The sequence below is a fragment of the Haliotis rufescens genome, unplaced genomic scaffold (genome assembly GCF_023055435.1).
Source record: "Haliotis rufescens isolate VD_foot unplaced genomic scaffold, xgHalRufe1.0.p SCAF_7, whole genome shotgun sequence".
Lineage (NCBI taxonomy): Eukaryota > Metazoa > Mollusca > Gastropoda > Lepetellida > Haliotidae > Haliotis > Haliotis rufescens.
In genome coordinates this window covers 55,839,186-55,866,040 of record NW_025964361.1, presented here as the reverse complement: position 1 = coordinate 55,866,040, position 26,855 = coordinate 55,839,186, and the positions used below count along the sequence as shown (strand labels likewise).

The following is a 26,855-nucleotide window of genomic DNA, read 5'->3' as shown; positions in this document are numbered from 1 at the left end:
GCATGTCATCGTATCCCAATTGCGTGGATCGATGCTCATCGATGCAACACTGGATTGTCTGGTCCAGACTCGATTATTTACAGACCGCCGTCAAATAGCTGGAATATTGCTGAGTGCGGCGTTAAACAACAAACAAACAAACCAAACCAATTTGCCTTTTAAGCCCAATGGAAGCTGACTCAGCAGACACTCAAGATTGATTGTTCTCCGGCGTTGACGTTGTAATGTGGGCATAGACCATGTCATGCAAGTTGGGAATGTGTTCCATGACGTAAATAACATCTTTGTTTACATACTTAAACTTTAAGTTACCTTTACTTTACTCCCACCGGTAGCACCCCCCACTCACACCCGCCACTCACACCATGTTCACAACGCATTAAAAAAAATCGTGGATTCAAAACGAACCCATGGTACGGTTCCGAATGTATCACGATGAGGTGAGGTGAAATGGGGTTTAACGTCGCGTCCAAGATTATTGCACTTATATAGCGACATGCAAGCACGTGTATGTGTGTGTGTGGCTGCTTGTAGTAGTCCGGACTGATGCCGATTAATAGTGCTAGCACACTGAGATACCATGCCGCAGTTTAACATGAATACCCCACTCAGACACCGTATACTGACTCCAAGCCAGTCCTTGTTTTAGCCCTTTAATGAAGAGCGCCAGACAGGGTAACAACAAGTACCACCTTTTAACGTCTTTTGGTATGACGCGGCTGGGGATCGAACCCCGGACCTTCCGCTCTCCGGGCGGACGCTCTACCATTAGACCACGAAGGCGGTCTTTACTTAATAAGTTATCCAGTTGGTAAAGTAACTGAATGAGTCCATAAGTTGGGGTTAATAACCAGGAAATGGACTTTAACAGGGAAAAATCACTCAAACATGTCTTGTAAAGTAAACTCGACAACCATTTCGATGGACCAGATAACCCATTAGTCCTGGTAATGAGCAGTGTAGGTAAAAGTCTGTCCAGGAAATGTCATCAGTGTAAATGCCCCTGGAATATGTCATTTCAGACTCCCCGTGAAAGCTAGACAGGACATTTCATCAACGACAGTACTAATGGAACTGGCTAATGTTATTAAACCATATATCAGGTTACATTTACTTGTATTAAGCTCGATGCGTCCGAAATAATAATTAAGAGTTATTTGTTTACGCATATACGCTGCTTGTGTTTGTAGCCCAGTAATTTACGACTCCGCGTAGCGTTGTGGCAGGATTCACTGCCGGCAGTTCGAATCCCTGATACCTCAGGATTCTCTGTATCCTTAGTTTGTTAGTTCCTTGGTTGTGCTCACCGGTTTAGCGAAACGCCTAAGCCACGCGACAAGTTCGGTTTTCCACCGACCTTTCATGACATACTTGAAATGCTGTTAAAAACGGTGTTCATCCAACCCACGCGATCTCTCACGCGATGCCTTCCAACAATCGTATAGTCAAACTACAGCGTAAGTGACAGAGTTGGGAGGGTTTGCATGAGTGAGTTTGTGGGTGGATAGGTGAGTTTGAAAGGGTGAGTGTGTTAGGTTGCTATGAACACTGTTTCAGTTATCGCAGGGTGTGTGAGATTAATATGAAAGAAATGATCAAAGTGTTGCTTGTCTCAGACATTTACCACACCGGTGGAACCCACGAGGTATGGCAATGACAAACCTCAAAACATGGGCGAATCTAGGATTCGAACTAACGATCATAGGTTTCCAATAGATGCAACCCTTCACGGTGAATTACGTATCTCTAGATGAACGGGCCTACCGTTTGCCCTACGTGTATTGAAAACGTATACGCACATGTAAAATAATTACATAACCATATATCGACTGAAATTTGTAGTTTTACCAAAGTCAAACTATGGAAGAAAAATATCCAAATGAAAATCCTTGTTAAAAAAAGTTAGAGACTAGATTTGGCCCAGACTAGAGACAACATGTTCATGGACACCTGGGAATATCGCGTTAAATCAGGATGCCAACAAGTAACCCCATATGAGTTTGAAGTCGCGCTGAGTGTTTAGCAGCAGGAAATATTCATTGATTGTTGCACAAAAAATCGTACGGATTTGATGCATATTTCAAACGGTAATAACCATCTTTTTTATTTTATATGAAGGTATCAATACTGTATTCCCAAAAGACCCGGTGGATACGGAGAATACAGAACTATGCAAATTGGGGTAATTTATCAATTTGTTTTAGAGTGGTATTTATAATAGTATTAAACCCCCGAAGTGTGAAACTGGTAGTGACGGAAATCGAGACATTCGAGAGGGACTTTAAATAGTATTCATTTGCATTCCAACGTATTCACGCGATGACAAATTGAGTAAGTCTCATGCTGCTTTTAGCAATATTACGACATTTTTGTACAATGACACAGTGAGTAAGTCTAATGCTGCTTTTCGCAACATTACGACATATTCGTACAATGACAGTGAGTATAGCCTAATGCTGCTTTTAGCAATATTACGACATATTCGTACAATGACAGTGAGTATAGCCTAATGCTGCTTCTAGAAATATTACGATGTATTCGTACAATGACACAGTGAGCATAGTCTGATACTGCTTTTAGCAATAGTACGACATATTCGTACAATGAAAAGTGGGTATTTTATAAAGCCTTTCATGCTGCTATTTGCTATATTACGACATCTTCGAACAATGAGTATAGTTTAATGCTGCTTTTAGCATAATTCCAGCAATCATTGACCCGATGGAGATGCGTAAGAATACATGTCCCATCCGGACATGAAAGCAGTCATCAATAAACGGTATGATAATCATCAATATCCAGCGTCAGATACGAGTACTCAAACACAAGGTTTCAGTTACGATGCCCTAATGTTGATATCCCTCTTGGAGACTCCTTACTGTAACTCCTCCTGTTGGTGACCTTCATTTGACGCCTGTCCTGGTGACCGTTCTTGATGCCCCTCCTGTAAGCCCTTATGTGTTCCCTCTTGATGCCCCTCCTGTAAGCCCTTATGTGTCCCCTCTTGATGCCCCTCCTGTAAACCCTTATGTGTTCCCTCTTGATGCCCCTCCTGTAAACCTGTATGTGTTCCCTCTTGATGCCCCTCCTGTAAGCCCTTATGTGTTCCCTCTTGATACCACTTCTGTAAGCCCCTACGTATTCCCTCTTGGTGCCCCTCTCTTATGTGTCCCCTCTTGATGCCCCTCCTGTAAGCCCTTATGTGTTCCCTCTTGATGCCCCCACTGTAAGCCCTGATGTGTCCCCTCGTGATGCCCCTCCTGTAAGCCCTTATGTGTTCCCTCTTGATGCCCCTCCTGTAAGCCCTTATGTGTTCCCTCTTGATGCCCCTCCTGTAAGCCCTTATGTGTCCCCTCTTGATGCCCCTCCTGTAAGCCCTGATGTGTCCCCTCTTGATGCCCCCACTGTAAGCCCGTATGTGTTCCCTCTTGATGCCCCTCCTGTAAGCCCATGTGTGTTCCCTCTTGATGCCCCTCCTGTAAGCCCTGATGTGTTCCCTCTTGATGCCCCCACTGTAAGCCCGTATGTGTTCCCTCTTGATGCCCCTCCTGTAAGCCCTTATGTGTTCCCTCTTGATACCACTTCTGTAAGCCCCTACGTATTCCCTCTTGGTGCCCCTCCTGTAAGCCCTTATGTGTCCTCTCTTGATGCCCCTCCTGTAAGCCCTTATGCATCCCCTCTTGATGCCCTTCCTGTAAGCCCTTATGTGTCTCCTCTTGATGCCCCTCCTGTAAGCCCTTATGTGTCCCCTCTTGATGCCCCTCCTGTAAGCCCTTATGTGTTCCCTCTTGTTGCCCCTCCTGTAAACCCTTATGTGTTCCCTCTTGATGCCCCTCCTGTAAACCCTTATGTGTTCCCTCATGTTGCCCCTCCTGTAAGCCCTTATGTGTCCTCTCTTGATGCCCCTCCTGTAAGCCCTTATGCATCCCCTCTTGATGCCCTTCCTGTAAGCCCTTATGTGTCCCCTCTTGATGCCCCTCCTGTAAGCCCTTATGTGTCCCCTCTTGATGCCCCTCCTGTAAGCCCTTATGTGTTCCCTCTTGTTGCCCCTCCTGTAAACCCTTATGTGTTCCCTCTTGATGCCCCTCCTGTAAGCCCTTATGTGTTCCCTCTTGTTGCCCCTCCTGTAAACCCTTATGTGTTCCCTCTTGATGCCCCTCCTGTAAACCCTTATGTGTTCCCTCATGTTGCCCCTCCTGTAAGCCCTTATGTGTTCCCTCTTGATGCCCCTCCTGTAAGCCCTTATGTGCCCCCTCTTGATACCCCTCCTGTAAGCCCTTATGTGTCATCTCTTGATGCCCCTCCTGTAAACCCTTATGTGTTCCCTCATGTTGCCCCTCCTGTAAGCCCTTATGTGCCCCCTCTTGATGCCCCTCCTGTAAGCCCTTATGTGTCCCCTCTTGATGCCCCTCCTGTAAGCCCGTATGTGATCCCTCTTGATGCCCCTCCTGTAAGCCATTATGTGACCCATCTTGATGCCCCTCCTGTAAGCCCTTATGTGTCCCCTCTTGATGTCCCTCCTGTAAGCCCGTATGTGATCCCTCTTGATGCCCCTCCTGTAAGCCCGTATGTGACCCATCTTGATGCCCCTCCCGTAAGCCATTATGTGACCCATCTTGATGCCCCTCCTGTAAGCCATTATGTGACCAATCTTGATAACCCTCCTCCGACACCTCTGAGTGACCCCTCCTGTGGTCCATCTTGATGTCCCTCCTGGAGTCCTTTCTGGTGATCCCTCACGTAATTCTTAATTGTGACAATTCGTTCTCACAACAGTGCACTAATTCAAAGATATCAAAGCCTTATTGCAAAGTGTAACTCTAAGTGTTCAAGGAGTTCTCTTAAACGGTTTTGCAGCTACACATGTACCTGGAAGCCTACCCATCCTTGCTATCAGAAGTACTTGGTCTTGTTGCTAACATGAAGTGGAAGCTATGTTAAGGAGAGCATTCGGCTAACCCTGTGCACGGAATAGGAATTGCCGAGGCCCGTAGGGTTCTCTCAAGAGTCAACGGTTACAAGTATGTTGACTTCCCTAATTTTAATCACATCCCTTCCCCTTGGACCACTACTTTGATTATTCTTTCGTGGAAACTATTTTAAAAATTGTTTTGTTGCTGTTGCCCGAGCGCCAAGGTCCGCGTCGAGTTGATCTGCACAAAGCTCTTTACAATTTCGTGGGCCCGTGAACAAGTATTCTATCAGTGTCGTTTTAAAAATATGCTGACGGGGCGTATTGGAAATTTTATCGAAACAAAATGGTCAAGAAAATGCTTTTAAAAATAATTATAATTCAGACTATTGAACAGAAGATATTGTCAGTCACAAAATATACATGGTTTCAAGATGTTTTTAAGAGTAGAAAATTAAAAAAATACCTAAATCTCAGCCCCTCCCCAAACCCAGAGGTCGACTGTCCGACTGTTACTCCTCCTTACACCATACGATACGAGTTCGAGCCAAGGAAGTCATTCACTTGGGAATATAAAAAAAATAGTTCCTCCTGTCATTTGACGTATGATTTCAAGATAATATAGACATGAATAAATATCTGTCCATTTAAGTTTATTTGTTTGTTTGTTGTTTAACGCCGCACTCAGAAATATTCCACCTATATGACGGCGGTCTGTAAATAATCGAGTCTGGAACAGACAGTCCAGTGATTGACATCATGAGCATCGATCCACGCAATTGGGTTACGATGACATGCATCAACCAAGTCAGCGAGCCTGACCAACCGATCCCGTTTGTCGCCTCTAACAACAAGCATAGTCGCCTTTTAAGCCAAGCATGGGTTGCTGAAGACCTATTCAACCCCGGATCTATACGGGTCGCTGTCCATTCAAAAAACAAATATATAGTTCGTGTAACAATTGAATGGCGTCTCATATCTGAATGAAATTTAAACAGTCGCAACTAAATCACTTGGTCGGATTGTGTGTAAAGTTCCATGGATATATCGGAGCTCTTTGGTCTGTTGGTGACAGATAGTGTCATTTATCACAAAGGCTGGTATGAGAGTGCGATGACCATGACATGGGTTTGTACATTGTTGTTCCCGTGTACGTGCGTATGTGAATGTGCGCGGATCGAAGTCAGGGAGAGGGTTCATATATTACATATATTTTACAGACCCGATTCTTCTTAAATATATGTATGGATATATGGATTACTGCAATGCATTGTATGCTAATCTTCCCATGAAAGCCATATCAAAGCTACAACGCATTCAGAACTCTGCAGCTAGATGCATCTCTAAAGTTCCAAGATCCAGTCACATCAGTCCTGTCCTCAAAGCACTACATTGGCTTCCAGTCTCCTTTCGTATAAACTATAAGATATGTATCATCACTCACGACTGCCTCAACAATAGCGACTATCCAGACTATCTCAAAGATCTTATATCCCTGTACTCTCCAGAGCGTGCTCTCCGATCCTCTGGTGGAACTCTACTGTATCAGCCTCTGTCTTCTTCTGCTATGTCTGACCGTGCCTGTTCCTTTTGCAGTCCACAGTTATGGAACTCTTTGCCTTTGAATCTGAGAAACTCTGCTTCTAAGGAAACGTTTAAGTCCTCAAACCCCACTTCTTCGCCTCAGCTTTTCAATAGATCTCCTGATCGTTGGCATATGAACGTAGACATTACTTTTTAACCTTGTCACAGCGCCAGTGAGCAACTGTCGATGGATATTAGGCGCTTTACAAATCAATTATTATTATTATTATTATTATTATTATTATTATGTACATCACTACCAACCACATACATTCCTAGGGGAGCTGGTGGCTGATTCTCAACTCGGCGCTGACAAATATTTACCAAACAAGGTTTATTCAATCGAATCAGGTATAATCCATGTTTTCATCAAATCTCATGTGTATTTGTCACATCGAGGATTTCTTTGTGCGGTAATCTCATTTGGCGTAACCTCAAACAGCTGCTGCACTGACCACGTCAACCATCAACCAAGTCAATCGCTCTCAATGTCAGTTGGCATCACAAGTTAAGCACGTCACGTGCGTGGACCAATATGATTGATTATGTGCCACACTGGCGCTCTCGACCTTAATAAAGGTGGCCAAGACCAACTAGGTCACTGAAACAGAACTCATCATCGTAATGAAATTACACGGACACATTACTTCGGGGCTCAACCTGTTACAGTCATTCTCCCTCTGGAAATGAGGTTCTTTTAACTGCCACTATTGCGTCTCTACTACTTGGCATCAGAGTAATGTGATCACCCATATCTCATGTTTTGTGAGTCTGAATGTTCCTAAAGGCATTTCTGTACCTTACGGAAATTAAAAAGAATATTCATTTCAATTTTCTTCGGATACTCCATGCCCATTTCTCAGCATGCATGTTCAGATCACATTAACCATTTTAATATGCCCCATGCAAAAAAATGAACTACATCAAGGCTCGTGATGAATTGAATCGTGTGCATATCAGCGACCCTTTCCGGTTAAAAGTGTCACATTGAATCGATTTCCTTTTGGTTTGCTGAAAAATGAATAAACATAAAACAATAGAAAGTTGATCTGACACTCAACAGGTCGAACAGATGTAACCCGTATCAACATGTATTATCAGTATTAACATCTGCAGAATAACATGTTTGTAATGTCTGTTTGAGCCGCTAGAGAGCCTTATCGCCTTCAGTGCAGATCAGTACGACGTTTCAGCGGCGTAAAATACATTATTCAATTGTCTTAAAACAGCAAGGATGTCACATTACTCAAGGCAAGGGATTAATTTTATTAACAAAAAACCAAGCGACGAAATCCACCACTCATTATATATATATTTAATTTTAATTTTTCTTCTGGAAACAATTGGCTAATAGACTCACTGTACCAAAAGGGTAGAAGATGGAACCCCAGCATGTTAAATTTTCATCTTTGGTTTCTGATCTTAAACCTTGTAGTTCAAAGGCATGTTTTGTTTGTTTATTGTTCAACGCTACACTCAGCAGTATTCCAGCTATTTGACGGCCTAAGAAGACAATCAAGAGATTAATTTCACGAACAACAATTCTCATCGATTTACTTCTAAATGCCACTCAAAGAAGTAACAATTCTCATCGTCGGGAAACGAGAAAACGCCATCTACCAAGTCACCGAACCTAAACACCAGATTTATTGGTCGCCTCATAAGACCAGCATAGATTGCTGGGGATTAATTCTAACCCTGAATCCCCAAGAGGGTCCAGTGTCTTACCTTGCTCATTGTGTAATCGTACCCTGACATATTTACCCGCTAATGTCCGTAACTATTTGTACATCCGTTCTTTGACAGACTTTTGCCTTGTAAAGTATAAATCCAGCTGCTTTAGTGGCCGGCAGTTCAGTGGCCGGGATTGGGTGGGGGATAGCATTAACAGTGAAAGTATGCATGATGAGTTGACCAATACAGCCACAAATACTCAATGTACTGACATCTTGATAACCTTGCCTTGACCCAATCACAGGCAGAAGGGGCTTTGGATGTCTGTGATAGAAGTGTTTTTGTTTGTTGTTTAACACCGCACTCAGCAATGGTCAAGCTATATAACGGTTCTCAGTAAATACTAAAGTCTGGACTAGACAATCCAGTGATTGACATCATGAGCATCGATATATGCAAATGGGATACAATGACATGCATCAACCAAGTCAGTGGGCCTGACCACCCGATCCCGTTGTCGCCTCTGACGACAAGCATGGTTTAGCTGAAGACCAATTCCAACCCGGATCAATTATTTCAATATCAAATATGTAACAATGTTTCAGCAAAAATATTTCAAATCGATAATCGAAAAATAAGGAAGTTGTTATCCATTAAAGTTTCATGTCTTCATGTTCTTCCAACAGATGTACAACTTTGGAACTTAACATGACGTCATATGAAGATAAAAATATATAGAAAGCGACAAACGAAAAACCAGAAATCACCAATAAAAGCAGAGTCCATTGTACGGTTCCGACTATATCATGAGCAAGTATTTAAGAATCACTATCAAATAATGATGATACCAGGTGTTCGCGGAAAGTTGAGTCTATCCTGCCTCTTCAGTTGCACCCGTCACAAACACATGCAAAGGCAAATAAATTGTTCACAACAAACAGCGGGAGTAGCAAACGAGGGATTTACATCGGACATCCTTTTAGTCAAAGATGCATCAACTTTGACAATTTCCTCCACATGTCTACTATCAAACTGTTTGAAAGCCTTATTTACCGGAAATAACCACGGGAACATATGGTGCAAGTAGAAATAGGAAACTGCATCGGACATATCTTTGTCAATGTTGTGTCAGATTTGGAAATGTCCTCCACATGTCCATCATAAAACCGTTTGAAAGCTTCACTGAGGCCTTGAATAAACTGATGATGCCCCTCCTGGTGTCGTATGGCGATCTTTAAAATCTCGGTTGAAAGAGCATGCTCGATTGAACCTCAAAGGTTGTTACTGTAGACAGCAAAGACAGGAGCTGCCGGAATATTGCTCGAAATAAAGGGAAAGTTGACCATTGGAAAGTTGAAGTCATCCCTCTTGTAAAACAGTTTTGTGGAGAGGTTTTATTTTGTCACTCTTAATTTTCATGCACGTATCTAAATATTTATTTCTAGGGAAAATCAGTGTAAGAGAATTAGTTGTTTAGCAGTTTCTAAGCGATATCAGTTAAATACAATATTTTGGTCCAAAGTTGAATAACTAACGAAGGTTGTTATTGTCAACAATAGAAGTCACCAGTTATCATATGACCAACAGGTCGGTAGCATTATGATGAGTCTTGGCAGCCACAAGTGGTGGAATTAACATCATGAGCTGCCAAATCAATGTTCTGCAACACGTTCCAATTGAACAATTTGGATGAAATGGTGTTTGTGTAGGAAAATGGTGGTTATTGGGAACCTTATTTTTGTCTGGGTTACTTAAATTTAAGGCATCAATTGATTTGTTTGTAAATTTCAAATTCAAGAACCTGCGAACTTTACTTTATTTGGTGGTGTCTGTTTTTGGTTTGACCAAAATGAAACATTAAGAACTATACTCTCTGGTCGGTACTGTGGGTTCTTACAGTTTGTAGACCAATCCATCAGCATAATTGCTGAAGAAAGACACAGCATAGTCTTGTTCTTACTTAATGCAGGCCCGTAGGTTCAGGGGAAAGAATCAACAAATCTTCCAAATGAATGGAATCGTTTTGCCCTTGTCCTTTCTTGTGATTATGGCTGCATCGACGTCTTCAGAGTACTGGAAACATACTCAATACATTGACGTTGGCAGTTTGTTGATTTCATTTGTTCTGTTTCGGTGGTATTAATTCTCTTGCATTGACGTTTTGTGTACATTATATTGGTTTGGTTGTTTTCGTTGTGTTTTGGTGGAACACAATTGGTTTCAGTGCGAAATACTTGATATATTTATACCTGCAAACTAATATTTAGGTTGTGGTAACACATCATTGTGTCGTAATTGTGATAATGCGTGGAGATGAAACAATAGTCCACATTTCCATCACAGCGTTTACAGCAAACCCGAATGGTGCCGATTAGAAAAATGGCAAAATGATAAAGCTGGAGGGCATATCATCTTTACCCCGCAACAAATATTCTTTACAGAGAAAAAACACGTCTTGAACATGCTGATAATCACTTTAAAAAATGGAATATATATTTTCCTCCCATACAGGAATGGATCACTGAAAATCAGTGATGACACCAGGTGTTCACAAAAAGACTAAACATGCCCTTCCCTACTGGTAGCATAAAAGTGTAAGCATAAGTGTTTGTTGAATGAATCCACACGGGCAAAACTAGCTAATAAGAAAAATAAGAAAACATTTTTTTAACGACTATGCAATCTCTACAACTTAAAAAAAATACACAAGATATTCAAAATGCGAATATCAGGTTTTTAAAACGCAAAATATTGAAGGTATGAAGTAAATTGAAATATAATTGTAACATGTCAATCAGCAATGTTGTATTTGAAAACTACATTATTAGTTGTCCCTCGCATATGCAAATCACATTAAGACCTTGTTTGCTCAACTATGAGACAGATTGGATGAAAGAACATGTTTGATATTGAACCTAGAAAAAGATCATTAATATGTTCAGAAATCATGTATAATGCGATTGTAATTAAAGGCGATATATATTGATTGAGTCGTCTTCTAGTTGTCAAGGACCCGTGAAGATCCGGAATAGAATAGGTCTTTAGCAACCAATGATTGCCGTAACAGGCGACTATGCTTGTCGTAAGAGGCGACTAACGGGATCGGGTGGTCAGGCTCGCTGACTTGGTTGATACATGTCATCGATCCCAATTGCGTGGATCGATGCTCATGATATTAATCCCCGGATTTTCTGGTCCAGATTCGATTATTTACAGACCGCCGTCATATAGCTTGAATATTGCTGAATGCGGCGTTAAACAACAAAGCAACCAATCTAGTTATCAAGATGTCCGTGAAACGGTCCGCTAGACATATTCCTGAAGACGGGCGGATATTATGCCGGTACGATAAATTCTACCCCGTAATCACAACGTGAGCAAATAATACAACATAATATGCAAACACCACAACCAAATTATAAATACCAAGAGCGAAAGAAATGACTTGCAACTATATAGTTGCTACCATTCAATATGACTTCTTCTGAATATTCGTGAAGACCCATGTCTTCTAACAAAGGATCAACCGTTGAGTGACAGTTGTTGGTTTGAAGATAAATGTCTAGCAGTGATTCAATATACCATAATGATGAATGTGGAAAATATGTCTAGTCCAATGGCTGGAGTTATGGTCGTCCCCAAAAGAGCTGCCATTTTGTTATTGAATGATAAAATTACTCTCATGGCTTACGAAAAGGTGAAAGATTAAATCTGAAAAGCAAGTCTCGAAGCAGTTCTTGAATGTGTCAATATGGCATATTCACGAAGAAATATATGAAAGTCCCGGTAATGAGAAGGCTCACTCCATTAATACCCTTATTACTGCCTGCCTGAGGGGAGTGTAAATGACTACGTGGTAGATTAAGGAAATAGCTCAGACTATCATATCATGTGCACTTTATGAACACCACCTTTGCATCTATTTGTAGCAGGGCAGTGAATGATGTGATAGCCAAACACACGCTACGGGTGAGAGACGTTTATTTCGCCAATGGATCTGTCACATATTTATCTACCTAATATGTAGTATCTAGTATCTACACCCCTGTGTGCAGACTGATACAAAAGGGTCAACTTTGAGGGTTAGCTTGGCCAATCAGTTGAGCACGTCATGGCTTGGGTTTGTTAAGGCTTACAACATGAAGGACATATTAACTACATTTAATCTATCTTAACTAATGATTTATGTTTAAAGTTGAACACTTAAAAGCAGATACTGAAGGTGAATAAAATAAATATGTACAATGTTGTATCTGTCACATATTAAAATATAAAAGTTTTTTTCAATATGCTCTATATGTTTTAGATCTAATTCAAAGATCGCCGCCACTAATGGGTACGCACTTCTGTGAACACTCATGTAACAAATTGTCCTTGAAATGTTACCCTAGCTCTATCTTTATCATGTGCCAAGACAGATATTTGTCGCAATCTATTTCGATCTTAGTTTTCCCAACGGCTGGGATGGAACTGTTCATTTGTTTCACGCCACATGTCATCGCCTACGGCAGCGTAATAAATAAATTTGGGATCATTTTTCGTATGAAGAATTGTAACGGCCGTTTAGTTGTCGATCACTGAGATGTAAATATGGCCGCTGCAGCAGCATCCCTCGATGTGTGACGTTGCTGATTGGGTAGTTCAACTTTATATTGAGGGATGTTGTTCTTCGCTGCGTTAACATATTCCAGCTTCATCCCCTTGGTTTAGATATTATCAACTCCTGGCCAGAAAAATAGTTCCGTGCCATCGGAGTAAGATGGCATATGATCAGACAGATGACATGATCTTCACCTCAGTCGGCTCTGTGCAACTCAAGCATGGGGTGCTTGGGACTTTATTTGTTCATTATAAAGTATGATAGAGTATGAACGATTTGAAACACCCTTGTGCCACTTTATACGTGGAAGAATACTACACAAAATAGGGCGAATCAGTCGATATGGTTTAACCTTATCGAAAAGTTCAACGCTGTATACTCCCCAGGGAGACGACAATGAATAATCAAGCCACACTGATCACCGGGGTTATAATAATACAGCGCTTCAATCATACATGGCTAAACTTATGTGCGTTACAATTTGACTATTATTATTATTATTATTTTGATGTAATTATATCAATTTCCTGAAAATGTTGTTTATCGCCAGTTAACTAGTTTCCAATATGACAATATTAGGACTCTTGACGTCACGATTGAACGACTGCGCCATAGGATGAATGTCTCGTGTTCTCACCGCCTAATCATATGCTTTTAATAAATCATGTCAGGAAGTTCTGTTTTAAAAATGCTACATACATGCTGCATACATAATTATATGTACATGTGTAATGGTCATTGGTCATGTCCATTTACCTCAAATGTCTGAATATGGCAAATCAATACCGTCAGCTTCGAATGCGGCTCGAATATATGTTAATACACCCGATATCATGCCATTGCATCCAGCATCTTATCACCCCCATGCATCACATGGTGTTTCATATTCGCTGTGATAAGGACTGAACAATAGGGAACAATAGGGAGTGTAGCATAGGCCTTGCATGCATGATACGGGCGAACACACAAAGATTAAATGGTAATTCGATGGTGATGTATTCGATAGTGTTCACAGTTCTGCTTCAACCTTAAGTGTGCACCATTTCGGCGATTGTTTTCAGCGTTTTCGGTCACATGTAATTTTGAAGTGAAACGTCCTTTTGGCGGGCAGTTAATGTGTGTAACCCTATCTTGGAAACGGTGTTGTAAAGTCACACCCAAAGCCAGGGTTTGATTCCCCACGTGGGTTTAATGTGTGAAGCTTATATATAGTGTCCCCCGCCATGATATAGCTGGAATATTGCTAAAACCGGCGTAAAACCATAGTTTTATATTTCTCATTCCAAGCCGCCGCCGTGATATGGCTGAAATGATCACTCACTGATTATTATCTCCCCCCCCCCCCCCCCCCCCCAACCCCACCCACCCCATCTGCAGTCTGCGACTGTGATTTTACTTCCCCGAGTTAACTACCCTGACGTATAATCTCTCCGAATGACGTACTTTACAACATACAGTTCCTACCTCAGATATCATATCTAAGTACGCCCGTACCATCAGTTTGAGCTTTGAGAAATGAGGTCTGCCTTCGTGCATTTATCGTGCCGGTCATTGTAAACTATTTCCAATACTCAGGACTTTGACATGCCTGGTTATAAATTATTGAAGATTGGAGCATGTCAACTTCAACCTGAATGCAGGTTTGACAAATTGGTGGCTGTGGCTCTAACCATCCCGCCATCTCACTTTAATCAGGAATGTCCACTGATGTGTGATCCTGGCTTCTTCAGCGGCTGTTTGGGAGGATGACCTTGGCACTAACAGGCAGTATTACTGCGTCAGAGCTAGATTAACTTAGATTAACAAAATTCTTTCCCAAACTAAACACAATTCAGTGACTTTATGTGCACTCCAAGACTGAAATGTATGGCGCCAATTTGTCGACGTTGTCAGGGACTTTGCCATGTAGAGCTATATATATTCATGCAAATGTTTAAATACCATGACCACTCCTTTATGGCGGGTTGTACAATGGCCGCTTCTGTCATGCCAGGACAAAACTAATGGCTCTGTGATCTTTAGAATAGCCTATGAGAAAATACTATAATGAAATCCGGCAGGATCAATGACGGATATTCCCGCAGGCCATACGTCTTTAATCTGACGTGAGAACGTAACACGGTTCTAAAGTATGAATCATTTAAGCTTCAACGTTGTGACATAATGGGAAAAGGCCGGAAAACAAAGATTAACCCATTTCTTCACATTCATTTTGTACTAGTACGCTACCCTTCCCCTTACGTTATAGCGAGTGTGCGTTTTGACAATATCATATTTTTAGTTATATCGGGATGTCAGTTCAGTTTAACCAGCGAACACAGCCATGATGCCGACAGATCAGGGTGAATCGGTAATTCGCATTCGTGACCAGCTCGTGTTATTCCGGGACAAGCCGAATAGCGACCCGTGCCTCTCACATGGCCATTTTTGCGACCGGGATCCGTCTTAGCGCAAACGGGCATACCTAAAGCAATTGTCAACTAGTTGCATAATGGTTCACATATATTTCCCCATATATTATATATATTTCAGATGCAATTTAAAGAATATCTTGACATGCGGAATTATACAGTGTCTTGGGTATGTTTTTAGATGCAAGACATATGTAAAATAAAAAATATATATTCTGAGGGATTCTTGGACGAAGAACTTGAAATCATACGCGCATTTAGACTGGTTTGTCGTATTTTCGCACAAAACATTCATCGATAGGGGGACGAGTCTTCTTGCAGGTTACGGAAAGGGGCGCGTGGTGACGAATGGTTACGGAAAGGGGGGAGTAGTGACGGATGGGTAATTGGAACCCATGACGAAACTCATGGTTGGTACCAATTACTCATCGGTAATTACAAGACGATTGGTGTAATCTTTGTAACTGTAAGGGTTATTGGATTAACTAAAACCTCTTATTTGTTGAGACTGATACATTCTGATTTGACATAATAAGGATATAAATAGGCATTGTAAGCAACATTTCCATCGACATCATTATTGCCTCAGTAGTAATTTCAGCTCGTGTAAGTCTATTAACAGTTTCATTAGCTATGAACGGTAGTGCTCATTTGAAGTTAAGTGCGAAAAATTATCTCGAAGGAAATCCTTTGACATTCTTTTCATTCCTTTCCTGTCGACGGAAACATTTCGGATTTGAACTGTTGAGTGAGTGAGTGAGTGAGTGAGTTGGGTTTAACGCCGCTTTTAACACTATTCCAGTTATATCACGGTGTGTCAGCTTAATGTGAGAGGAAAGCCCGAAGTGATACAGGTCTCAGACGTTAACCACTTCGGTGAAACGCACGAGCACGGGTATGGTGCTGACAAACCTAGAAACATAATTGGGGCGAACCGGGATTCGAACTCACAATCATAGGTTTCTGGCGTGCCCAAGGGACGCAACTCTGCACAGCGAATCGCCGCGCCTTAGACGACTGGGCCATCCGTTCCCCCGAACTGTTGGGTGTCAGCTAGACCTGACCCAACGCTGGCGTTGGAAGCTTCAGTGTCATTAACATGCAGCTCAAAGCCACACTGGTTTCATTACAGAGAGCCCCTGGTTGGAACCGTGGTGGCAATTGTCATGTGAGTGTAATGGTAAAATGCCTATACTGCCTTGGGTGGTCACAAAGACGAATGCTGGCATAACGGAGAAAAAAAATAACAATCAAGGTTTTCACAAAGAAATATGTTTTTTGCATAGAACTTGGAACCTAGCCCATGTGTTGAAACCTATGGCATCCCTTGGTATTTAAAACCTAATTTCTTTCACTTCCAAGACCTATGTTGTGGATAGATTTACATGTATACTAGACCACTGGCGGGCAGATGCCAAACGGGAATATATCTTTTCATGATCGAGGGCTTCACTGATGCCTTTTCACTTTGATCAATGTATTGTATTTTGGCGATAGCAGACAGAAGATTGTTCATCCTTCACACAAGCGCTACTGATATCGTCACGGACATTTACTATTGTCTAACGCCCGCCTAGGGTAGCAGAACTGATAAAAACCTGTTCCACCATTCCAGACATTCGTTTAAAAAAAAACACGTCAAAAACATTGAGCAAATTTACTTTCAACTCTTCAAACTTGAAGAACGTAAAAAGGCATTCAATGCAATTACAAACGAAAAGTTTTATCAAGTTTAATTCTTTTGGATGTGTCACGTTCTTGTCGAAGCTGTCCTAATTAAAATGTGTTTTTTATTCTGATAAGCGATAGCTTAGACCTTTTCAAATGTATTTATACATGTCTTTTAAAAAGTTGGAACGGCTCCAAGAAGATATCAACGTCAGAAAGGTACCGATCAGACTGTTTTGTAAGCTAAAATGTTTGCGAAAGTTGCACATGTCTAGCTACAAAAATATAAAATCGAACACAGACGGTTCGCAAATGATATTAATTGCTAGGGGCGTCATGGTATTTTCTTGCTGCGACACCCGATAAAGTAAACACAAGAAACGGAACTTCACGTCAAAAGCCTTCGTCACGTGACTTCAAACACTATTCCTGTTACGTCATTGGGTCTTCGGTGTGAAGTAGAAAGCAGTTAGCTTGAAGCACATCATAAATCCTCGATAACGGGCAAGGCTTCGGAATCAGGGGTTTCAATTCGATGAAATACGGTAATTGCAATACGCGTTCTTATGCTTGAAAGTTCAAACCCATAGCCTAAGAGTAGGAGCGAAGGCAAGCGTATGGGAAGGGACACAGGATGAGGCTTAAAGAAGATGGCGTACAATAGAACACCCTGAAAAGTCGTATGAAATAATGGAGACGGACGCGGTAGTAATTTGGACGCCCATTGTTGAGCTGCAGCATGAAAGGATGCTGGTTGTGTGTCGGAACAACAACAGTAGGAGATTGAGGGAAAATAATGTTTTACTTAAATGTCAAATATCTTCCCGTGGCAAGGGAGTTAACTGACTTTAAAAGTCCAGTTTTCACCCTTGCCGAACTAGGTCGGAATTTCTGGGCCTGATCGTAGCGCCACCAGTGGCTATTACGAGTTATGCCCCACCAATGTCCCCCCTATTGACCAATCAGATTCCACATCTCACATCTCTTGCATTTGCCGAACAAAATCGCGGCGCCCAGTGAAGACGATCTCATCGATAATAAAGATCTTTATAGGCGTAAAACGGCATTTAACTCGCGAAATGCATCAAAGCACTTGAGTACCTTGATTAAAAACATGAGCAGATTTGGAAAATTACTGCCCATCACTCATATCACTTGCATTTGCTTCAAACGAAATAGCGGCGCCCAGTCAAGACGATAATCAAGATCTATATTGTAATAACACGGGTCTTACCTCACGAAGTGCATCAAATCACTTGAGCACCTTGATCAAAAACATGAGAAGATTTGAAAAAAAATATCTGTCGACGCCCAGTTTATGGTACACATGACTTGCAAATCCCGCAATCGAACGAATTCGGCACGTCACTTGCCATCTTGTTCATGGACCGGATGTCGATTTCGTTTCGGGATTTTGATTCGACTCATTAGTCCAGCCAAAATATAACTCCATAATTCCAGCCTAGTTCGGCAAGGGTGGAAACTGGACTTTTAAAGTTTCACTTTCCTTGGAAAGATGATATCAACTGGTATTATATTATGATGACATTGATGGGTTTCCAGTTTGAGAGTTTAGTATTTGATATGTTCCATTTCGCACATACATCTTGGTATGTTCTCTGTAATAACAAGATACGTTCCTGACGTTTGTCCGTGTCTGTCGTTTTATGAGTAAAACAAGTTTTCAAAGACCCGTTGGACAGTGAGTGAGTGAGTTGGGTTTAAAACCGCTATTAACAGTATTTCAGTTATATCGCGGCGTGTCAGCTTAATGTTGGAGGAAAGCCCGAAGTGATGCAAGTTCATATTAACATACGGGGCTGTCGGGTAGCCTAGTGGTAAAGCGTTCGCTCGTCACGCCGAAGACAGGGGTTCGATTCCCGACATAGGTACAATGTGTGAAGCCTATATCTGGTGTCCCCCGCCGTGATATTGCTTTAACATTGCTAAAAGCGGCGTAAAACCATACTCACTCACTCATATTAACATACAGTTTACGCAGGGGTACACTTATAATACTCCAGTATGTTTCTTGTGATTGTGGGAGACTGTGTAGATACCGTGCAGGGGAAATACCGGGACTATACATGGACTACAGAGGGACCAACAGGGTCTATAAAGTGACTATACAGGGACTATACAGGGTCTTTACCTGTACTTGCAAGGACCATGTAGGGTCTATACAATGACTATAGATGTTATATACATGGGCTATACAGGGTCTATACAATGACTATATATGAGCTATAGTTGGACTATAGATGTTTTATAATACATGAGCTATACAGGGTCTATACATGGTCTATACAATGACTATATATGAGCTATAGTTGTACTATAGATGTTATATACATGGGCTATACAGGGTCTATACAATGACTATATATGAGCTTTAGTTGGACTATAGATGTTATATAATACATGAGCTATACAGGGTCTATACATGGTCTATACAATGACTGTATATGAGCTATAGTTGGACTATAGTTGGTTGGTTGGTTTGTTGTTTAACGCCGCACTCAGCAATATTCCAGCTATATGACGGCGGCAGTTGGACTATAGACGTTATATACATGGGCTATACAGGGTTTATACATGGTCTATACAATGACTATATATGAGCTATAGTTGGACTATAGATGATATATACATGGGCTATACAGGGTCTATACAATGACTGTATATGAGCTATAGTTGGACAATAGACGTTATATACATGGGCTATACAGGGTTTATACATGGTCTATACAATGACAATATATGAGCTATAGTTGGACTAAAGATGATATATACATGGGCTATACAGGGTCTATACAATGACTGTATATGAGCTATAGTTGGACTATATACGTTATATACATGGGCTATACAGGGTTTATACATGGTCTATACAATGACTATATATGAGCTATAGTTATACAGGGTCTATATGGGTCTAAACATGGGCTCTAAAGAGATGATACAGGAGGTATACAGGGTATATCTATACATGGGCTATACGTGGGATATGCATGGTCTATACGGGTCTATATATGGAATAAACCTTGTCTACAGAGGATCTATATATGCACACTGCGGGGACCATGCGGGAGCTTTACAGGTTCTTCGTTGGGACTACACAGGGACTATTTAGGGACCATAGGGTGTATACATGGACTATACTTTGTCTATGTATGGACTATACAGCGTCTATACGTGAGCTATTCAGGGACTACAATGGTCTTTAAACAGGAACTATACAGGGTATGTACATGGGCTAAACAGGGTGTAAACAGGATATATATATATATGGTCTATATAGGGAATACATAGTCACTATACATGGTTTATACTGAGGCTATACGGGCTCTTTACAAGAAACTAAACGTGTCCATTCTGAGTCCGTACAAAGATTATCCATAACTATCCACAGGCTTTGGAGGGACTTTAAGAAGACAATGAAGGACTTATACAGGAGCTAACCAGGAACTAAATATATAAAGTGACCGCACAGGGTATTTAAATAGACTATTTAGGGCTATGCAGAGATTCTGTATTGATTATACAGAGACTGTGAAGGGACAATGAATGAATTACGCATGAACGTGAAGAATGTAATATGCAGGAAGTATGGAACGATTAGGTTCCAATATTGCAGGGACTACGTACAGGAACGTAGTGTAATGCGATTACATTTTACCCAATTCATATTTAATACTTTTGAATGCATGGTTTTGAAACTTTTGAAAACTGTAACATCCGTCACAGGTTGTCCAAAGTGAAACATTCAAACCACCTGGGTTGTAAGCAACGGATCTGTAGCATGCTAAGTTTGTGACGGGTGATGGATGCCGAGTGTGGGTCAAGATGGTATCATCACTATAAAATATAGTGGTTCAAAAACACATGCTCATCGTGATACGACCGCCTCCGTGGTCCAGTGGTAGTGCGTCCGCCCAGAGAGCGGAAGGTCCGGGGTTCGACCTCCGGCCGCGTCATACCAAAAGACGTTAAATATGGCACTTGTTGTAACCCTGTCTGGCGCTCGGCATTAAGGGGCTAAAACAACGACTGGTCGGCTCGGAGTCAGTATACTGTGTTTGAGTGGGGCATTCATGTTAAACTGCGGCATTGTATCTCAGTGAGCTAGCACTATAAATTGGCATCAGTCCGGACTAGTTCAAGCAGCCACACAAACACACACACACGTACATGCACGTCGCTATATAAGTGCAATAATCTTGGGCGCGACGTTAAACCCCATTTCACCTCACCTCACCTCATCGTGATACATTCGGAACCGTACCATGGGTTCGTTTTGAATCCACGATTTTTTTTAATGCGTTGTGAACATGGTGTGAGTGAGTGGTGGGTGTGAGTGAGTGGCGGGTGCTACCGGTGGGACACGACATGGTTACCCTTTTCGCAAACACCTGGTGCCATCACTGATGACATATACATATCAATCACCCTACCTTTGCCTCTTACGCCACAATGGAATATGTTTCGGTGGATAAACGAGGGTGATTAGTATTAGACGTGAGGAAGGCAATGGCGTTTCAATCAACTTAAGTGCTTGATTTGTTACAAAATGGCCAATCTGGCAACGAAGCGGATATAAACTTCTAACTATGTTTCCGCATGCAAGACTTCGTGTAGTTAATTTACCCTGGGGAAGGATGCCGTCATTGGAAAACGCAATAGCATGGGAAATGATACCAACACCCTATTCCACTGACTGTAGATGATCACTGGGGTAATGTCAGGACATACATAAATGGCAAATTACTGAAGCAACATTGGGACATAGCCATGCCAATGTAAGCATATCAGACAGACGATTTTCCCCTCCTCTGTCGATGATCACTCTGATGATCCCTTGTATATTTTGTTCATGTAAATTTATAATCAAATCTGTGATTTACCGATTGAGAAACGGAGACCAATTAAACAATTTAACCAATCATTTCCAAAGAAACAACTTGATAATTTAAATGACATTATTTCTGTTATTCTCAATGCGGATTGTTCTTTGTATGAAATTAACTCTAGCGTCTATGCCGCTGCTCGAACACTGGAGGAACTCCATACAGTTTCCAAAGACATTGAACCACAAAAGGGTAATAAACAAAATCATCAAAAGAAAAACCGGTTTTACATTAAACTAAATGAAACAAGGAAAGATATAACTTTGCTTAAAATTCCGTTCCACGGGGCAATCAATGTCTAAACGCCAAAACTGAATTTGGAAAATATTAAAAACAAAATACAAGACAACAAAAGAGAAAATATTAAATCAAATTCTTGATTCACTAAAGGCAAAGGTAAAGGTATAAGGAGAGAGAAAAGAAAGTAGGACAAGAAAAATTTCATCAAACAAAACAAATTGTTCAAATCAAATGAAAACAATTTTACAGTCAACTAAATGCAACCAATGAAACGATTAGAAAAGACCCACCATGGATTCCAGTGAAAGGATTTGGCACAACTTGTCTATACCCGTCAACTGTAACCTCGAGGAACCATTGTACACGAAAGAATAAGGTCACCATTGTTGTGTTTCATTACACCTGATTGCCTGAAAAATGTAATTAAAAGGTCCAAATCTAATACGGCGCCAGGGCCTGATGGTATTCGAAACCGGTATTAGAAACTGTTCCCATGTGTCCAAACACCATTACTTCACTGTTTAAATTCTCTTGTGGATATACAGGATGTTCCGCCTTGGTTGTGCAAAGGTCGCACAATACTCCCAAAGAAACAGTGATTTGACTGATCCCAAAAACTTCCGCCCTATTACTTGTCTGAATACACAATACAACATATTTACAGGGTGTCTTTCAGATCTTGTGTCATTATACTGCGCTACAAATGACATTATTAACATGGATTAGGAAGGAGCCAGAAAAAGATACTGGGATTGTCAGGATCAATTGCTGGTGCAGACAATTATCCTTGAAGAGGCTAAAATTTACCACTGTAAATTCTCATGGACAGACTACAGTAAAGCTTATGATTCTGTACCCAACGAATGGATTTTCAAGTCACTCGAACGCATTGACCTCCCCAAGCGACAACTGAAGCTTGTTTTACAAATCTCTTTAATGATTGCTGGTCAACTCAACTTGAGATGTATTCGCAGGGGCAGGTGGTGACGTCGGAACCCATTTCTATTAAAAGAGGAATATTTCAGGGCGATTCTTTTAGTCCTTTGCTTTTCTGTTTGTCACTTAATCTTTAAGATTTTCGCTTAGCAATGAGGAAGGTTATCATCCTGGACCTCCTCAGCACAGATCCCAACACCCCTCACCTCCTTCAAGTGGATGACATTGAACTTATTGCCAATGGAGGATCCACATTTAACAGATTCTCCTTGTCGAATCCTTTTCTTGTGAGATCGGCATGTCCTTTTGGCGACAAATGCAACATTCTTCATCTGAAACGTGCCAAGGTAGAAGAGGGAGGATCAGTCAGTTTACGTGAAGGAGGAGTCATTGACCATGTCGTGGAAGGTCAGGCCTATACTTAGGGATTCAGCTTACGGACAAACTCCAGGATGTCCATATCAAGGGAAAACTTCGGGCAGAGTCAAATGTAGACTTTAAACAATCTGGAGTTAAGAGATGAACGCTTGCAATAAAGTTAGAGCCACAAATACTTATGATGTACCCGTCCTTTCATATTCTTCTGGTGTTGTTGATTGGACGAAACAAGAAATGTAAGGTATTGACACCGTCACCCGAAGAATCATGTCAGACAATAGATCCCATCACCCTCGCTCGTCTCTCAATCACTTATATTTGCCAATCATAATAGGACGGCGCGGTTTGATTAAGGTGGAGAATTGTATTGTGCACTTTTGCACACATTCATTTGTCTGATGATCCTCTTGTGAAACATGTCAAGACTCATGATGAAAACACGGCATTCCACAGATTTCTTAAACGTTCCAAGTATGTGGGACATAATCTCAATGTCAGTGTTGATTTCGTTGATGGTTATGTACTGCTGGACGGTACAGAAATGAGTGTCAACCAAGCGAAGTTACAAATGAAATCGGCCAAGATTTTTCAAGGAGAGGCTATCTGATCGATCACTGCATCGAGTTTATATGCAGTGTGTTGAAAAGATCAGAAACCCCAGACTGGTCTGAAAAGTGAAACAGAAGGCTTTCTGTTTGCTTCACAGGACCAGTCACTTCCCACTCGAAACCGTCAATGTGTGATTTTGCATCTAAATGTAAATATGAAATTTTGATAATGCAATGAATTTAATGAGAAGGACATTGTCAGTGGACGCCCAGCTTTGGCACCAACACAGTATCTTCAACAAAATGATGGCGTGGCTCGATCATTTTAAACTTGTGGTTTTGACACAGACGTCAATCCATGGTATGACACTGAATATGTAGAGAGCGTCATAGAAAATGCTAAATACAAAATTCTTTGGAATAGTCCCGTATACAGCCTCAGGCCTATCCAGGCAAACAAACCTGACCTTGTTCTTTTTTAAAACTCCAATGAAATCATTTATGTTATTGAATTTTCGAGCCCTTTTGACACTAGTGTGCTTGGCAAGATTGAGGAAAAACATGGCAAATATGGGGACCTCGCTTTCGAAATGTCCCGCTTGCATCCCATGTACCAAGTTGTCCGACTCCCCATTGTTCTCAGTGCCTTAAGTTTGGTACCTCCAAATCTGTTGACTGACATTGGGAGAGTACCCGGGTTTAAGCCAGGTTTTTACAGCCCTTCCGCTAATTTGGGTAATGCAGAAGGCTACAGTGTTGGGGAGTCTTTACATTTTCCGAAAAGTTCTGGGTGGGTTCAACTAGGCAACGCTTCCTGGTAGAAGTCCCATTTGCTGCCTGGGCTGCGTTTGGAGGACAAGGGCCCTGAGCTAATGATGATGAGCCCAACAATCCTGACTGTGCCAGGATACCCCAAATGCTCTTTGCTGCATTTTGTATTTAAATCTTTTTTATAGTTAACTTTGTCTTTGATAACATAGAAATTAATACACAAAATTGGCGTCTGGATGCGCACTTGGAAATCATGTACAGAATTAGTAATAAATCGAAGAACACATTAGCTGTTTCCATAGGTTAAGCTAACATATATCAACTGTCATCTGTTATTTAATCTGGAACATATCATGTTTTTATTCAACAGGCTAATAATATGTTTCAATAAATAGTGATGAAATTCTACATCCATCTTCAAAAAGTTACTTTTTTTACGAACATTTCTTCCCCACATAACAGCGATTTCATATGTCATATTTATTGAAATGAAGCAGTTTAAAATAATCGATTCATTTGCATATTAAAGTTTTTTTTATAAGACACACAAAAATTGTTCCAGACTTACCTTGGAGGTATCTGATTAGAGCACACATAACGGCTCCAAACACAAAATCCTGCAACAGCAACGGTACCAACGTGAACGGCATGCAGAATACCGCCAGGAGAAGATCACTAATTGCTAAATTCAGCAAGTAGACATTGGTAATGGTCCTCATCTTCTTGTGTTGGAAAAGCGTTAACACCACTAAAGAGTTTCCCACGACTGACAACAGAAAAATCACAGCATAAGGTATGCACATTTCTAGTGAAATCCCGCGATGAGGAATTTTAAAATCTACACAGCTGTTAAATCTCGGGTCCGACATTATGAGGGCTTTTTCCTCCGCGGAAACGGGTGTCCTTTGTGAAATATTATGACAAAATGCCTCCACATCACAAGCTGTGCAGTTATCCATAGTTATTGCTTGTGTAGTGTGCCTCTGGTAACAATACCTTTCCACAGCAATGCTTTCAGCGTCAAAGCTCCCAAGGAATGAACTACCATATGCAGGCCCACCACCTCCTGCACTGACTATTTGATATCGATTATTGTCCGTTTAAAGTTGGAAGGTGCGGGTATGAAACTTTCTCTCTGACAGCGTATTCCTCCGCGCCAGGTCCAGACAACCAATCCTTCCACAAAACACTCAGAAAACACATTTCAAATGGATACCTGTCAAGATGTTTTTCAGTAACATATGACTTCACATGGCGTAACGGTACTTTTCAGATTCTTCATGACTTGAACGTCGGCTCCACCAAGCTGCAAACGAAACCAATAAACGTTTGTTAAAACACTTATGCACGTAACACATGAACTATGTTTGTAGGAGAGGAGGGTAGCGGACCACCTAACGCGTGCGAATCCATGGCAAGATTGACGTAGGTTGTGAGAGTTTTCAATAAAAACAGATGGGTCGTGTTGGTGTTCACGGCTGAGCAGCGAAACCATCACAAAGCGTGTATACATTTCCAGATTATAGCTAATCAAAGAGCCTTCATCAAGAACATCCCCAAGGAGACGATGGATATTGGACATCTCTAAAGGCAGTATTGAGCGTATAATTAGGATATACTGAAGTAGTTATCACGTACATGTACGTTACCTTAGGTCAATATTCTATAGAAGGGGCTGATTTGCAGGAGTCCGTCGTCATTGCTCAAAGCGATCAAGTGCACTCACTGTGGACAGCGAACGTCCTCAAACAGTATTGTGAGATCACGAAGGACACCCGGATACTCACAGGAGCATCTGTACATATGTATTATGTATAACATCCCAACCATCTGCCATTGCTTAACTTCTCCGAATGAAATGCACTGTGCATACAGTATCAAAGCTTGCTACAATGGACAGTGTATTAACGACTTGTTAAAAGCTGGTCGATATTTATGCACACGTAACATATTTCATCGTGTGTAAATTCGGGGCCCGTTTCACAAATCGGTCTTAGTATTATGAATGTGGTAACGTCCATAATTTACACAGACACGTAACATTAACTTCGCTTTTAGAACGATATCCTGGCCATGGACTGAGTACATATATAATAAACGTTCTCAAAACTAATTGTTGATGGTTACATAGTCAAGATCTCAAATATTTAGTGTCATCGTAAAACTATTATTCTTAAAGCTGATTCAGCAGCCCATGCTTGCTGTAAATGGCGACTATGCGTGACG

General features: G+C 41.3%; 1 protein-coding gene across 4 annotated transcripts in view; it reads right to left on the bottom strand.

The window, feature by feature from the left end:
• LOC124133730 (cholecystokinin receptor type A-like) overlaps positions 1-26,855 on the bottom strand; it is a 97,011-nt gene that overhangs the window by 8,892 nt on the left and 61,264 nt on the right. Inside the window, exons 1-2 of one of the 4 annotated variants that reach the window (XM_046498232.2) lie at positions 26,279-26,522; positions 25,198-25,935 (exon numbers count right to left, since the gene is read on the bottom strand). In XM_046498232.2, coding sequence (XP_046354188.1) covers positions 25,198-25,588 — 391 coding nt within the window. In that variant the 5' untranslated portion in view covers positions 25,589-25,935; positions 26,279-26,522. Of the gene's footprint in view, positions 1-25,197; positions 25,936-26,278; positions 26,523-26,855 lie in introns of those variants that run through there. The other 3 variants (XM_046498234.2, XM_046498235.2, XM_046498233.2) reach the window with 3 other exon arrangements.